The 12,677-nt window shown below is 42.4% G+C and overlaps 1 protein-coding gene across 1 annotated transcript in view; it reads right to left on the bottom strand.

The window, feature by feature from the left end:
* Nucleotides 1-4,725: 4,725 nt before the first annotated feature.
* The window catches only part of LOC104635661 (sucrase-isomaltase, intestinal), a 59,563-nt gene continuing 51,611 nt past the window's right edge, over nt 4,726-12,677 (bottom strand). The window contains exons 20-23 of the mRNA XM_075742142.1: nt 12,201-12,289; nt 11,784-11,833; nt 7,677-7,835; nt 4,726-4,879 (exon numbers count right to left, since the gene is read on the bottom strand). Coding sequence (XP_075598257.1) covers nt 4,820-4,879; nt 7,677-7,835; nt 11,784-11,833; nt 12,201-12,289 — 358 coding nt within the window. The 3' untranslated portion in view covers nt 4,726-4,819. The remainder of the gene's footprint in view (nt 4,880-7,676; nt 7,836-11,783; nt 11,834-12,200; nt 12,290-12,677) is intronic.

The following is a 12,677-nucleotide window of genomic DNA, read 5'->3' as shown; positions in this document are numbered from 1 at the left end:
TGCATTTCAGCTGTGCTACTTCTCTCAGTGTAACTGATTCGGGCTACCACCATCTTTTCACATTATACAAAATCAGCATGAATCTTGTGCAAGAACGGGCAGCAGGATCCTTTGAGATTAAACCTTAAATCACCTGTTTTAGCTTTAAAAAAAAAATGAAGTGTATGTGGAGTAGCATGGAGAATGTTTACTTTTCCTTTCCCTGCAGAAGTGAAGCATAATGGCCATATTCTTAGTGGTCAGTGTACATTGGCTGGTGATTTTCTGTGTCCCCTTTATGGCTTTGTAAAGTAGTAGCCTAGAATTAACTGGGTTTTGAAATGCAAAGCGAGATTTTTCCCTTTACATTTGAACTCCTTCAGGTCTGTAAGGACTCAGCTGGTGGCTTTTATGGCCTACAAAGGCAGGCTGGAGAAAGCAGCTGACTACGGACACATTTAAATCCCAGCCTGAGAAGTTCTCTCTGCACTGAAGATCTGTATCTGTAATAAATTTAATCTACACCAACACTTGAGAAAGTTCATGTTTAATCTAATCTAATCTTAAAAGACAGTAAAATATTTGGCTGTAGATTCTTGGATCGAGCTCCTATCACTTGTAACAAATGTTCCGTATTTTTTGTCAAAATCTTTTTATCCTTTTCTCAAAAACAAAAAAGAAAGAAATTGTTGGGATGGGAAAGAACAAGCAGTGTAACCAGAACTTCAAAAAAAAGTGTAAAAGATCTAAAATTACACCTGCAACTTGATGCTCCGAGAGGATAAATAGCCAGATACACACACATGCACACAAACTCCATTTTTCATTGATGTCCCTACTGCAAGTGCCAACCAAGGGCTGTCTTGCTTACTTTTATGAAATAAACATGTGAAATCAGAGCCCAAGGCAGATGTATTACCGACTAGTGATTGCCTGTTGTGTTCACTGAAGCTACAAGCAGCAAGATAACAAGAAAGGAATAAAATCCAAGTTGTAATACAAGCCTGAACAGCATATTGATGCCAGTAGGAGTGTATTTTTCTGCTGTTATTTTATTAAGATATATATGAAATTGCAAGGTTAGTCACTGATTTCACAGAAAACCAGTGAGCACTGCCTGGCTCCACACAGTTATCCAGCCAAGGGCTCTTTCGGACATGACATCTCTCCTGCTCTTCAGCCACATCCATGCTCCAACTTCAAGAGCAGTCTCCTCTTTCACCAATTGTCAGCAAATTTACCACCTCCCCTCTCATCTCCCACTTTTACCCACACTATAAGGCAGATTAGAGAAAAAACCTTCACAACAAAAAAAACCACCAGCCCTCCTCCCGAACAAACCCAAATATCACATCCCCCCACGCCAGCCAATCTGTTTACAGATTTGCTTTCTCTGACTCAGTGCTCAGATTTACCTCTCTGCTCTTTTGGCATGGTGAGGAGCTAACATCCTCACTTTTGGGGGAAAACTGAGAGCAGGTACCTCTTGGATGCCACCTTTGCAAAGATCACATGGGACAGGTTGGGTTCTGCACGGGACTGGTCTGCTTTAGTTGTCCCCATCCATCCCACATCATCAGGCCATCCAACAGCTATCTCCGTCTGCAACACGCACGGGGTGAGCAGCCACGAGGCTCACACAGGCAGCACGAGAGGATGACTGGCAGGGTGGCCGAGCCCCGAGACAACATGTGTGTGGCCGGTGGCAGCTGGGCCGGCACCTCGTGTGCCAGCTGGAGCCTCCGGCTGGTTTGGCCCCACTCTGAGCTCTCTGGTGCAGAGCTGTGTCACACAATACAGACACGTCCTCTGGGTGTCTGCTGTTCCTCAGATTTATACAACAAGTACTGCTCTTTCCGGCTGCCCGTCTCCAGTGTCTGCTCTGACAGAGGTTCTCCTCTCCCAAATACACACAGCTCTTGCAAACTGTACTGACATCTTTCCTTTGCACAAGGTCTTTAGTCTGCCCAGCCCACGGACTCAGAGGGGCTTACGTTTAAGTGTTTATTTCATCAAGGAGTCTTGTTATACGCTTCTTATACAAGCAAGATGGTTCTCTCATCCATCACCTTATATCAGCTTTCACCCCACTGCCCATACTCTGCTCTTCCTCAGCCCTTTCTCACCATCTTTAGCTATACCTTTGTGTAGTATCTTCTCCAGCTTCTTCCACAAAAGAGCTGATAGCAAGTCACTTTCTCTGCACTGTGCAGAGCAGACATATTTCACATTAGACCTTGCTGATGCTATAAAAGGCTCTGGAGAGGCCCAGGTCTTCAGGTTTCTCCACAAGAACCAGCTCACTTTGAGAAAGCAACCTTTAGCAGCCAGCCAGAACTGTGTTTGGCTTCCTGCAGCTGGCATAAACTGGAGAAGTTCATACTGCTGTGTTGTGTGTCCTGCCTAATTCAGAAGAAACGTGATCATGTAAAAACACCTGGATGAAATCCTTATCATTGAGTGGTCTAGAACCGATCGTTGTGAAAATCAGACATTCTTGTTAAAACATGCTGCACTTGTGTTCATGTCTGCACTTCAGAGCAGTTTCCCATGGAGAAGTTGTGTTGGGGAGCTTTCTGCAAGAGTAGACTGTGGCTGAGGCCTTTCTCTGCAGAGTTTTGGAAGCAGAATTAATCTGCTGGGAAATGACATGGCATTTCTACCACAGAAAGGATTTTCCATACATTATTGTTACGGTGGGAGACAGGAATGGGAAGAGTGACAAGCACCTTAAGGAGCTTGAGATGAAGCTTAACACTACCTGCAATGTTCTGGGGGGAGCTTTGCTGCTGCGGACAGGAGAGCTGGTGCTAGCAACCTAAACTGGATCGCAGTCCCTTCCCAACCTCCTTACCGGAGTATCTGTTTACTATTAAAGCTTTTACGGTTGCAGATTGTGGCTCAGGTTTCTCATGAATAAATATCAACAAAGGTAAAAAGAGGTTTTTAGCAGAGAGTTAAAAGTGTGGGAACAGCTGAGTCTGTGAAGCTCTGACCCTGCTGTGATGTGGATCCCTCCCGTCAGAAGTCACAGTGTATATTTAAGGGCACCAACCATTTGCTGTGGTAAGAGCTCTCTGACACTGGGAAGAGTCTCCAGAGAGAAATAGATTCCTAAAAGAAATCCTCCAAGTTTTCAAGAAATTCTCTCTATGATCGCTGGATCCTAAGAATGCCCAGACTGAGTTTATTACAGTTCAGGAACACAGAAAAGGAGACAGAAGCAAGTGATCACTACAGTTGTAGATTTTGTAGTCTGGAACTATTGGCTGATTTATACCAGCAGATTATATACTATTTTATATAATATATTAATATTTATTATATATTGTATTAATGGCTGATTCTGTATTCTATTATTAAAATAACAGTGATGCCTTAGAGCCATTTCCACAAGCTGGAGCTTTTTATGGTCTTAGGAGATCATTGTGCAGCCAGAAGTAGCTGAAGTACAAAGTGGATCTATGTATGCCCAGCCTCTGATTAGATGTTTCCCAGCAACATGGACAGTGGGATCGAGTGCACCCTCAGCAAGTTTGATGATGACACCAAGCTGTGTGGTGCAGTTGACATGCTGGAGGGAAGGGATGCCATCCAGAGGGACCTTGACAGGCTGGAGAGGTGGGCTCATGGGAGCCTCATGAAGTTCAACAAGGCCAAGAGCAAAGTTCTGCACGTAGGTCGGCACAATCCCAAGCACAACTACAGGCTGGGCGGGGAACGGATTGGAAGCATCCCCGAGGAGAAGGACTTGGGGGTATTGATTGATGAGAAGCTCAACATGAGCCGGCAGTGTGCGCTTGCAGCCCAGAAAGCCAACCGTGTCCTGGGCTGCATCAAGAGAGGCGTGACCAGCAGGTCGAGGGAGGTGATCCTGCCCCTCTACTCCGCTCTGGTGAGACCCCACCTGGAGTACTGCGTCCAGCTCTGGGGGCCCCAGTACAGGAGAGACATGGAGCTGTTGGAGCGAGTCCAGAGGAGGGCCACGAAGCTGATCAGAGGGCTGGAGCACCTCTCCTATGAGGACAGGCTGAGAGAGTTGGGCTTGTTAAGCCTGGAGAAGAGAAGGCTCTGGGGACACCTTATTGCAGCCTTCCAGTACCTGAAGGGGCCTACAGGAAAGATGGTGAGGGACTGTTTATGAGGGAATGTAGTGACAGGACAAGGGGTAATGGGTTTAAGCTGAAGGAGGGTCGATTTAGATTAGATGTTAGAAAGAAATTCTTCCTTGTGAGGGTGGTGAGGCACTGGAACAGGTTGCCCAGAGAGGCTGTGGATGGTCCCTCCCTGGAAGTGTTCGAGGCCAGGTTGGATGGGGCTTTGGGCAACCTGGTGTAGTGGAGGGTGTCCCTGCCCGCAGCAGGGGGGTTGGAACTAGATGATCTTTGAGGTCCCTTCCAACCCAAACCATTCTATGATTCTATGATTCTCCTGACAAACACACATTACCTCCCCCAGAGCAGGGCTATGTGAATTAAGCTGACCATCTGGTTGTTCCTTTTTTTTTTGCCACCATAGGTTTGAAACAGTGTTTGCTGTCCAGAATATGGTCTCATTGAGAACATTTCCAAATATTATGTCCATCTGTGGTGAGAGAGAACTTTCAGGATGATTTCTTTTATGCTATTTTGAACACACATCAGTTTATGGTAATACTCATTAACTACTACTGGAAATTTTATTTGAAGACTACTGAGTTACAAATACTACATACGAAAAGAACACTCATCAGGTACATAAGCAACATTTTAATGGCTAAATGTTTTTTTATTTCAAATCAAAGTAAGGTCAATATCTGAAGGCCAAGGTTGCTAAATTATGTCAGCGTTTTCTGACCATTCTAGTAAAATGTAATGTTGAGTTCCTGAGTAAGTGGGGCAGAAATCCATAAAGTGAGTTTCTGTGAAAAAAGAGACACAAAAATAATGAACAACTTTATGTTAACTTTAAAAAGACCAGCTCAAAACAGAGAACAAGAAAGGAAATCTGAGCCTAGACCTTCATAATTCCCTTAACCTCATCTGGTAGGCAAGACTGACTTGGTGTCCGTATGCATCTTTCTAGTCTGTACCCAACTGAACATCCCTTTTAGAAATTCAGGAACAGTTTAAAATTAATTAATAACATGAATTAAATATGAAATTATAAATACAATACCTCTCCTCCTCTCTCTTTCTGCTCAGTGATAAATTTGATGTATTTTATGGTACTTGCATAATTTCCATTTTCAGTACTTCACCAGTTTTATCTTTAGGTTTCAGAATTAATAATCTCTTAAAATGCATGATATCCATTCACACCTCTTAGCTATTTCTTTACCCACCCACAAATTTGTGTTAACATCACTCTAACAGTCTATGCTTAGATCACTTCTTCAAAGTATGTGATGTTTTCATCTTTCATTAGCAACAGTTCTCTACAACTAGTTGGTAAGTAGGAAGTCCACTTTTACTCAAATACAGACAAAAAAACTGCAACCTCATCCAAACACTAACCAAAAAACTCCAGGCAGCCAGAAGGGCTGCTCCAGACTGCGTTCCTGCATGGACATTGGGAACCTCCCTGCACTTCCCAGCAGAGGATGCGAGTGGGAGGAAAAAGGAGACTCTTCCCATGCCCAGGTCATTTTGTTGTCAGCACAAGCCTGGTCACCAGAAATGCTCCTCCAGCATCCCCGCTGCAGTTACAATACAGCTCCTCTGGCTCTTCAGGTACAATACTCAGGGGTGGGGGGGGTGGGGAGATAGAGTCCTAATAATAGGAAGATTGTGTGATATTGCATATGTCAGATCAGAGTAGCACTGCATACATCAGAGAGGAAGAAGTGGCTTATTATTAAGCAAACTGCTTCTATTCATATACAAATAACTATGGCTCAATTAAGCACTCCTTTCAGGCAAATTTGTTTTCTGCAAAGCAAAAGGAATACGGTAGAAGTTACTTTCTGCTACATCCCTTCAAACAGTACAGTTTTTGTGCTTGTTAAACTATTATACGGTATGTAATCTCATTAAGCCTGTGAGAAAGTGGCAAATTTGCCCTTTAGATTTTGTTATTTTTTTTAATTACATGGATTGTAAGTTTTTTCAAGATCTAAACCCAAGCTGCTATTGTGGGTTTTTTAATAGACAGTCAAACATGAGAGGATTGTAGGTAATGGCATTGCAACATCTGTACAGGGTTGGTGGGAGAGGTTTGACTGAATCTCTTAGAATTGTAAGAGGAATTTAGCTGGTTTAGGTTACTGTCTGATTTCAATAATGTACATTTTGTGCAGTTTTGGACCTTTCCGACTACAGCAGCTTGGTGGTTTTTTTTCTCTGTTGCGTGAAGTAGTTCTTAAGTCACTGAGATCATCTTTTGCGCTTAAATCAAATTTTAAATTATACTTTTGTGACAAGCTTTTTAGTCTTTCTTAATCATCTTTTTATGTGATGCTGTTAGTATGCAATTATCTTCTGGATTTCTGTGATTGGTGCCTTCAAGCACATCTCAATGGAGCGTTTTCTTTACCCTGCCACATTTATGTTGCTTTCAGCTTGCTTAGAGGCAGTTTGGCTGTTAAACAATTTCTTCCCTTGAGGCAATGCTGATTACACTTATTTATGACATCGTCTCTGAAAGTGAGTTTTTTACGATTCTCCAAGGCAGAAATTTATTCTTAGCAATCTTCTTCCTTTACAGATTCCTTCAATAAAATAAATGTTAGAACCAGGTGCCTATAATGGGGATCACACTTTGGTTACAAATAAACTTAAATCATTAAGCAAAGTGGGTAGAGTAACATAAGAAGTGACATCCATTGCTTGTTGCCTCAGCTATCGTTGACTGAATGATGAGTTAGTGACATCTTACAGTGTTCGTACTGAGAGCTCCCTAGATGCAGACCAGTGCTGAGATGTGAGTACCACGTCTCACACAAAGTGTGCACGACCCCCTTCAGCTGCGTGGTTGGTGACAGGTATGGGACAAGTGACCACAGCAAGGGATGTTTGCTCAGTGTTGGACCACAGAGGCTGTTGCAGCTGTTTGTTAGGGGTGTTCAGTCCATCCCCTCTGGGGTGTCTCCTTGGTGGTGCTAGAGGAGGAGCACTGCACAAAGAAGTCATGCATTTTGGTCTGGGACACTGAAGTCAAACACCTTAAGATGCTGAAACTGTAACTGTTGTCTCACTGTAGTGAGTTTCCTTAGGAACACAGAGGTACAGCAGAGATTCGCCCTTCCCTCCTTTGAAGGTAGGGAGACAACCGTTAGAGCCAGCTACGCTGTAATCATTTTTGAATACTAAGTAATTATAAGAAAAGATCTCCACCATGTCTTTTCAGCAGCTGATAAATAACATTGACAAGTTTTCTCATTTTATCAGAATGATAATAATGCCCATAAAACGGCTAACATCTGTCCTAGTTTGTGGAGCTATATCTTCTTTTTCATTAGTTTAAAAACTTGTGTAAGTGGCAGACACTAAGTGAGAGAGAGAATGAGTGTATATGTAATAGCAGAGATTAAAGTTTCCTGAAAAAGCTCTTGCTGTCACTTTCCCCCCCACCCTGTAAAACTCAAATTGTTGTATCAAGAATTGGTGTCTGCTTATACTTGCAACTGTAAAGGGGTGTGGATGAGAAACTGTTCCTGTTACTCATTGACTATCCCCCCTTCCGTAAGTTTTTTCATGATTGCTCAGTGCAGCTCTTACCCCACTCAGCTCATAAAAGAATGCATCTTGATGGATGGCTCTTCCATTCAGAGCAACAGCATGAGGTCTCAGTTTCAGGCCAAGAATCGTAATTTTGTTGTACTTCAGAGTGTCAGCCCCTCGGTAGCCATTTTTAAGTATTTCTGTCTTCAGTGTTCCCTGGAAAAAGCCACAGAGAAAATTTTAGAACCACAACAACTCTTTGGAGGTGACTTACTGCCTACTGTTACTGTCATGGTCTCATCTTTGTCAGTGAATGTATAGAATGTCTTCCAATGTAGACATTAAAGTCTGAGACCATAAAGGAAAAACAAGTCACATTAAGCTGAAGGAGGGTTGATTTAGATTAGATATTAGGAAGAAATTCTTTACTATGAGGGTGGTGAGGCACTGGAACAGGTTGCCCAGAGAGGTTGTGGATGCCCCCTCCCTGGGAGTGTTGAAGGCCAGGTTGCATGGGGTTTTGGGCAACGTGGTCTAGTGGAGGGTGTCCTGCCCATGGCAGGGGGGGTTGGAACTAGATGGTCTTTAAAGGTCCCTTCAACCCAAACCATTCTGTGATTCTATGATTGTATGATTAATTTTCACATAAGAAAGGTTTAGTGTATCATTATAAACTAACAAAGTAAGAAACAAAATAGCATTTACAACATTCATTTGGAATCTTCTTGGACATGTTTTTTTCTACTTGTAATCAATGCAAATTTGGTTCTTATACCCATTTACAGGGTACAGTGGCATACGCAAAGCCAAAATCCAGATATGAAGATTCAATTAATGACCTTAAGGCAGATTTAATTAACATCCAGAACTAACTGCTTTAAACCATTAGCATCTTCCTCAAACATCAGCTACTAGATATTTCGCCCCTATTTTATGTCCCACATCGCCACAGCTCCTGCTAGAAATCTCTGCTATATATGTCCCAGCTTTAGGGACACTGAAGGCACACTGCATGTCCATGGAGCCTTGTTTGTTGTACTTCTTATTTACTATATATCCTGTATTTAGGCATGTACCAACAGGACATACAAAGTCATTAAACAAATTCACTTGCATCACCAGTGACAGTAATTTCCCATACAAGCAATGAAGAGGAATCATTGCATTTGTTATGTTATCAAAGTTGTTAAGGAAATAAAGATGAATTACACTGCTCGGGAAATGATGAATTGCTATGCAATCATGACTTTTTAAAAATATGCCAAGGAGAAACCCATGATGGAACCTTTTGCATAAATTAGCTTATGTTATTTCGATGGTGCATGGTAGGAGGGGAGCAGAAGCTAGATCACAGTATTTGTAACTTAGGGCTGTGCTTAGACTGCTTATTTCAGGCACCCACACTAAAAATAAGTGCTAATCCTCAGCACACTGATTTAAACTGCCTAAATAAGGAATGTTGGCTATTATGGAACAAATGGGGAGATGCCTCTAAAAGCCTTTGGAGAATATGTTAGGCTAATTATATATGGTGTCTTCTCCCCTTTAGCAGAAGGAGGTTCAGTATAGAAAGACCACCCTACAGTGATTTATTGCTGTCTCAGGTGTGGCTAAGCAGGAGAGCTAGCTCAAGGTGGCCACATAGACCCAGTAAGCTCAGTGCAATGTTGAACTCAGTGATTAAAACTGTATTAATAAATAAGGTTGCACACGAGCTCTGAGGCTCTGAGCCAGGACTCTGCAGGAGGCACCATTGTGCCTCTGAGCATGGTCTAGAACTGAAGGTCTTAAGAAGACAGGGAGGTGATGGTCCAGGGTCCAGTGACCCTCTCCTCCCCAGACATATAGTGGTTAAAGCACTTGCCTAGGAAGGTCCTGAGTTCTCATCAGAGGGAGGGAACTTATGGATATCACTCAAAGCCCTATAAATGCAAAGCAAAAAGAAGTTCTGGATCCAAGGCCAGAAGCCAGGACTTCCTCCTACACTCCTTTCTTACTCTCTTGCTCTGGTCCTATGAACATTTTCCACCTGAAAATTGGTCCAGATTTAGGAGGAACTTGCTTACAGGCTATTCAGTTACCTAGTGGCTAGTGTATTCTTTCAGAAGCTCCCATTTCCTTGGGCAGGCCTTCCCATCACTGTCCCTTTTGTGTTTGGACTCACTTGTTACGGTCTGAGCACATCTGCCTTGTCTGCCGCCTCTGGGGATGGAGGCAGAGTTTATGGCTCACCCTGCTCATCCCTGAAGTACAGCCAAGCTTGTACACCTGGATCACGTATTTTTCTGGACTGGTGGGGTTAATATATGGGGCACTTTGACTTGGGGCCCTTCGACTTAGGTCACTGAGCCGTTATGTGTGTTGAAATGGAGGTGTCAAGTGACTTAAAATACTGACCACAGTGAGACAGTATCCAAGAGCAGGCAGCTTGAATCATTCTCTGATACTTAAGTGCCTGCACTAGTCTTGAGTTCTTTTTTGTACTTCTGGGTTGTTTAAATGAAAATATAAATGAGAGGGTCTAATCTTGTAGCTGTTACCTGCACAACACTCTGTGCTGGGTTCTAAGTAAATGCTATGATGTCAGACCTTATCAGTAAATCTCTTAAGTAACAAAACCTGTGTGTTCTCCTAAAACTAGGTGTGATTAAATTATTCATCCACAATTTTTTAAGAATATAGAAACATGCAACGAATACCAAGACTTTCATACATTTCTCATGCCTCTACAATTTGCTATTTGAGATGAATTTTTTTCTTTATAAACACATAATAAAAAATTGACATTAGAGATTATTGGAATGCAGATAGGGACTTCAGTCATGGATTTACAGGCAGAAGTCAAATATGAGCAATGAGAAATGGAAGTGCCAGTGAATCAACGATCTAATTTGCACAGATCAGAATTTAATATAAAACTGGATATTGTTTTTCTGTAGCCTTCCTGCAATAAATTACTGTACACAGACTACAGAAAGCCAAAGTGATTTTTCTTCCTTTTTGCTGTTGAAATATCCTTTTTTTGAAGAAGAAGAAGAAAATTTTCTTTCTTGGTAAATCAAGACGAAAATAAATTAAAAATTAAATTTAAAGTCTAGACACGTGGTATTAGTTTCAGGAAAATATCTCAAGAATATACAAGACTACATAATAAAACCCATCAGCTTAGTCTGGCTTGTTCTTGCTCCTCAAAGACATACATTCTTAGAGCAATATCACAATAGGGGTTAACACAATTTTATTCCTTTGAATATTTTCTGTAGAGTACTTTGGGGCTTTTAGGAATACACAGCATGAAAACCACGCCACAGTCTACATACATTATTTCTTGCTAGATGCTGGAATTTTAGATCAAATATGATCTGTGGAGATTGCTGAAGTAGGTTAAGTTTTTTTACAGTAACCCCCACAACTTACTATCATATACTTAATGAGCTTCTAGTAGATTTATATTTTAGTATTTTTCTGAATTGAAGCCTAGACTGTTGAGTTTTTCTATTGAGCCTTCTCAGCGCGTGTCTGTGCAGAAGTGAGTGCTGTATGAAAGGCATTAGTGCACTGACCCTGGGCTAATCTATTTCTGGGCTGCATGGAGCATCTGATCAGCACGGTGGGTTGCCGGTAGCGTGCTGAATCGCTCCACGGGAGACCGACCATGGGAGCAATCTCCGTGCTGTCAGACAACGCAGGCGAAAGAAGTGAGGCTATGTAATTCTCTGGGCCACAAAATGCAAGCTTCAAGTGATCAAAGTCAAAAAGTTGCTGGGATATCCTGAAGAGAGGGATGTAGCCTTTTCCCACCCATCAGACTGCAAGTGTTCACAGGAGGAAGACAAGGAAAAGGTTCCATCCCCAGAAGCAGCGACTCAGAAAAAAAAAAAAAAATCTGAGTTGAAAAAGTGGATTTTCAGATTCCCATCACAGCAGGGACATTAATGATGTGTCACTATGATACTCAATGAAGCAAACACAAACCTGCAGCATCATAGTTGGATTATTTTGTAGCTGTCTGTAAATGAAAGCATTAGGTAGATTACCAGGTTTAAAGGCTGAGCTATAAGAAAAAAGCTTTCCAGAGAAGAGTTAGACATCAGCACCTTACAATGGCTACATTAAAATACAGCTACCTGCATGTTTGCAGGAACCTTGTATGTTGCTACTTACTTTGCTGTATGTATATTTAGCCAAGAAGTAGTTCTCCTTTTCAATAGTATCTGTAAAAACACAGAACAAGGAGGATTGGTATCCAAAAATCCATAATCAGTTCACATTAATTGTAGTGAGTGGCTAACGTCAGACTAAGATGATTTGTGGGCTATTTAATCTCTTCCTCTGGTCTCCTTCGGGTGATCTCAGGGGGACACGACATGAGTGACTGTCTTCTCTAGCAGACCGGCTGTTCCCCGTGTCACACATTTCTCATATCAAAATGTTGACTTCAAAAGCAATCTGCTTCTCACCTCCAGAACGTTCGACTTGGGGCCGGTTCTCCAGCTATTTCTAGCAGGAGTCAGTGCCGAAAAGGCGGCCTGAGGAGAGCCTGTATACAGACACTGCTTCACAGCGGGGCACCAGGCTTACCAATTGAATCACCATCATCCCAGAAAAGAGAACCAGAAGCTTCTCCTTGTTCATCCAGGGCGATAATGAGCCCAAATGGGTTCAGACGGCTGTTGACAAACATGTTGAGAAGTGTCAGTACAACCTGGTGGGCACTGTCCCAAGTTATTTAGCAAAAACTTCTGAACACAATTAACTCCAATTTTAAGGTTACAAAAAGGGCTATGGCAGAATAATGACAACCATGCTCACCAGAATGGCTCCTGAAATGATAGGAAGTTTACCTTGCCTTCTCCCACTGAAGTGTAAAATTCCCACTTTTTGAGTGCTCATGTGGACAAGTTTCCCCTTCTTTAATGGTCTTAATGTTTGATAACTGGGCAGTCTGGGAGGCAACTGCTCTCCTGTGCTGCCTTACTGTGGTGTGGTTTGGGTGCTGCACTGTGCTGTTCCCTTCCTTCACTGCTCACATTGGCTTCTGAGCGTGATTCAGCTGTG

Source organism: Balearica regulorum, chromosome 1 (genome assembly GCF_011004875.1).
Source record: "Balearica regulorum gibbericeps isolate bBalReg1 chromosome 1, bBalReg1.pri, whole genome shotgun sequence".
Classification (NCBI taxonomy): Eukaryota; Metazoa; Chordata; class Aves; order Gruiformes; family Gruidae; genus Balearica; species Balearica regulorum.
This window is presented reverse-complemented; position numbering and strand designations above follow the sequence as displayed.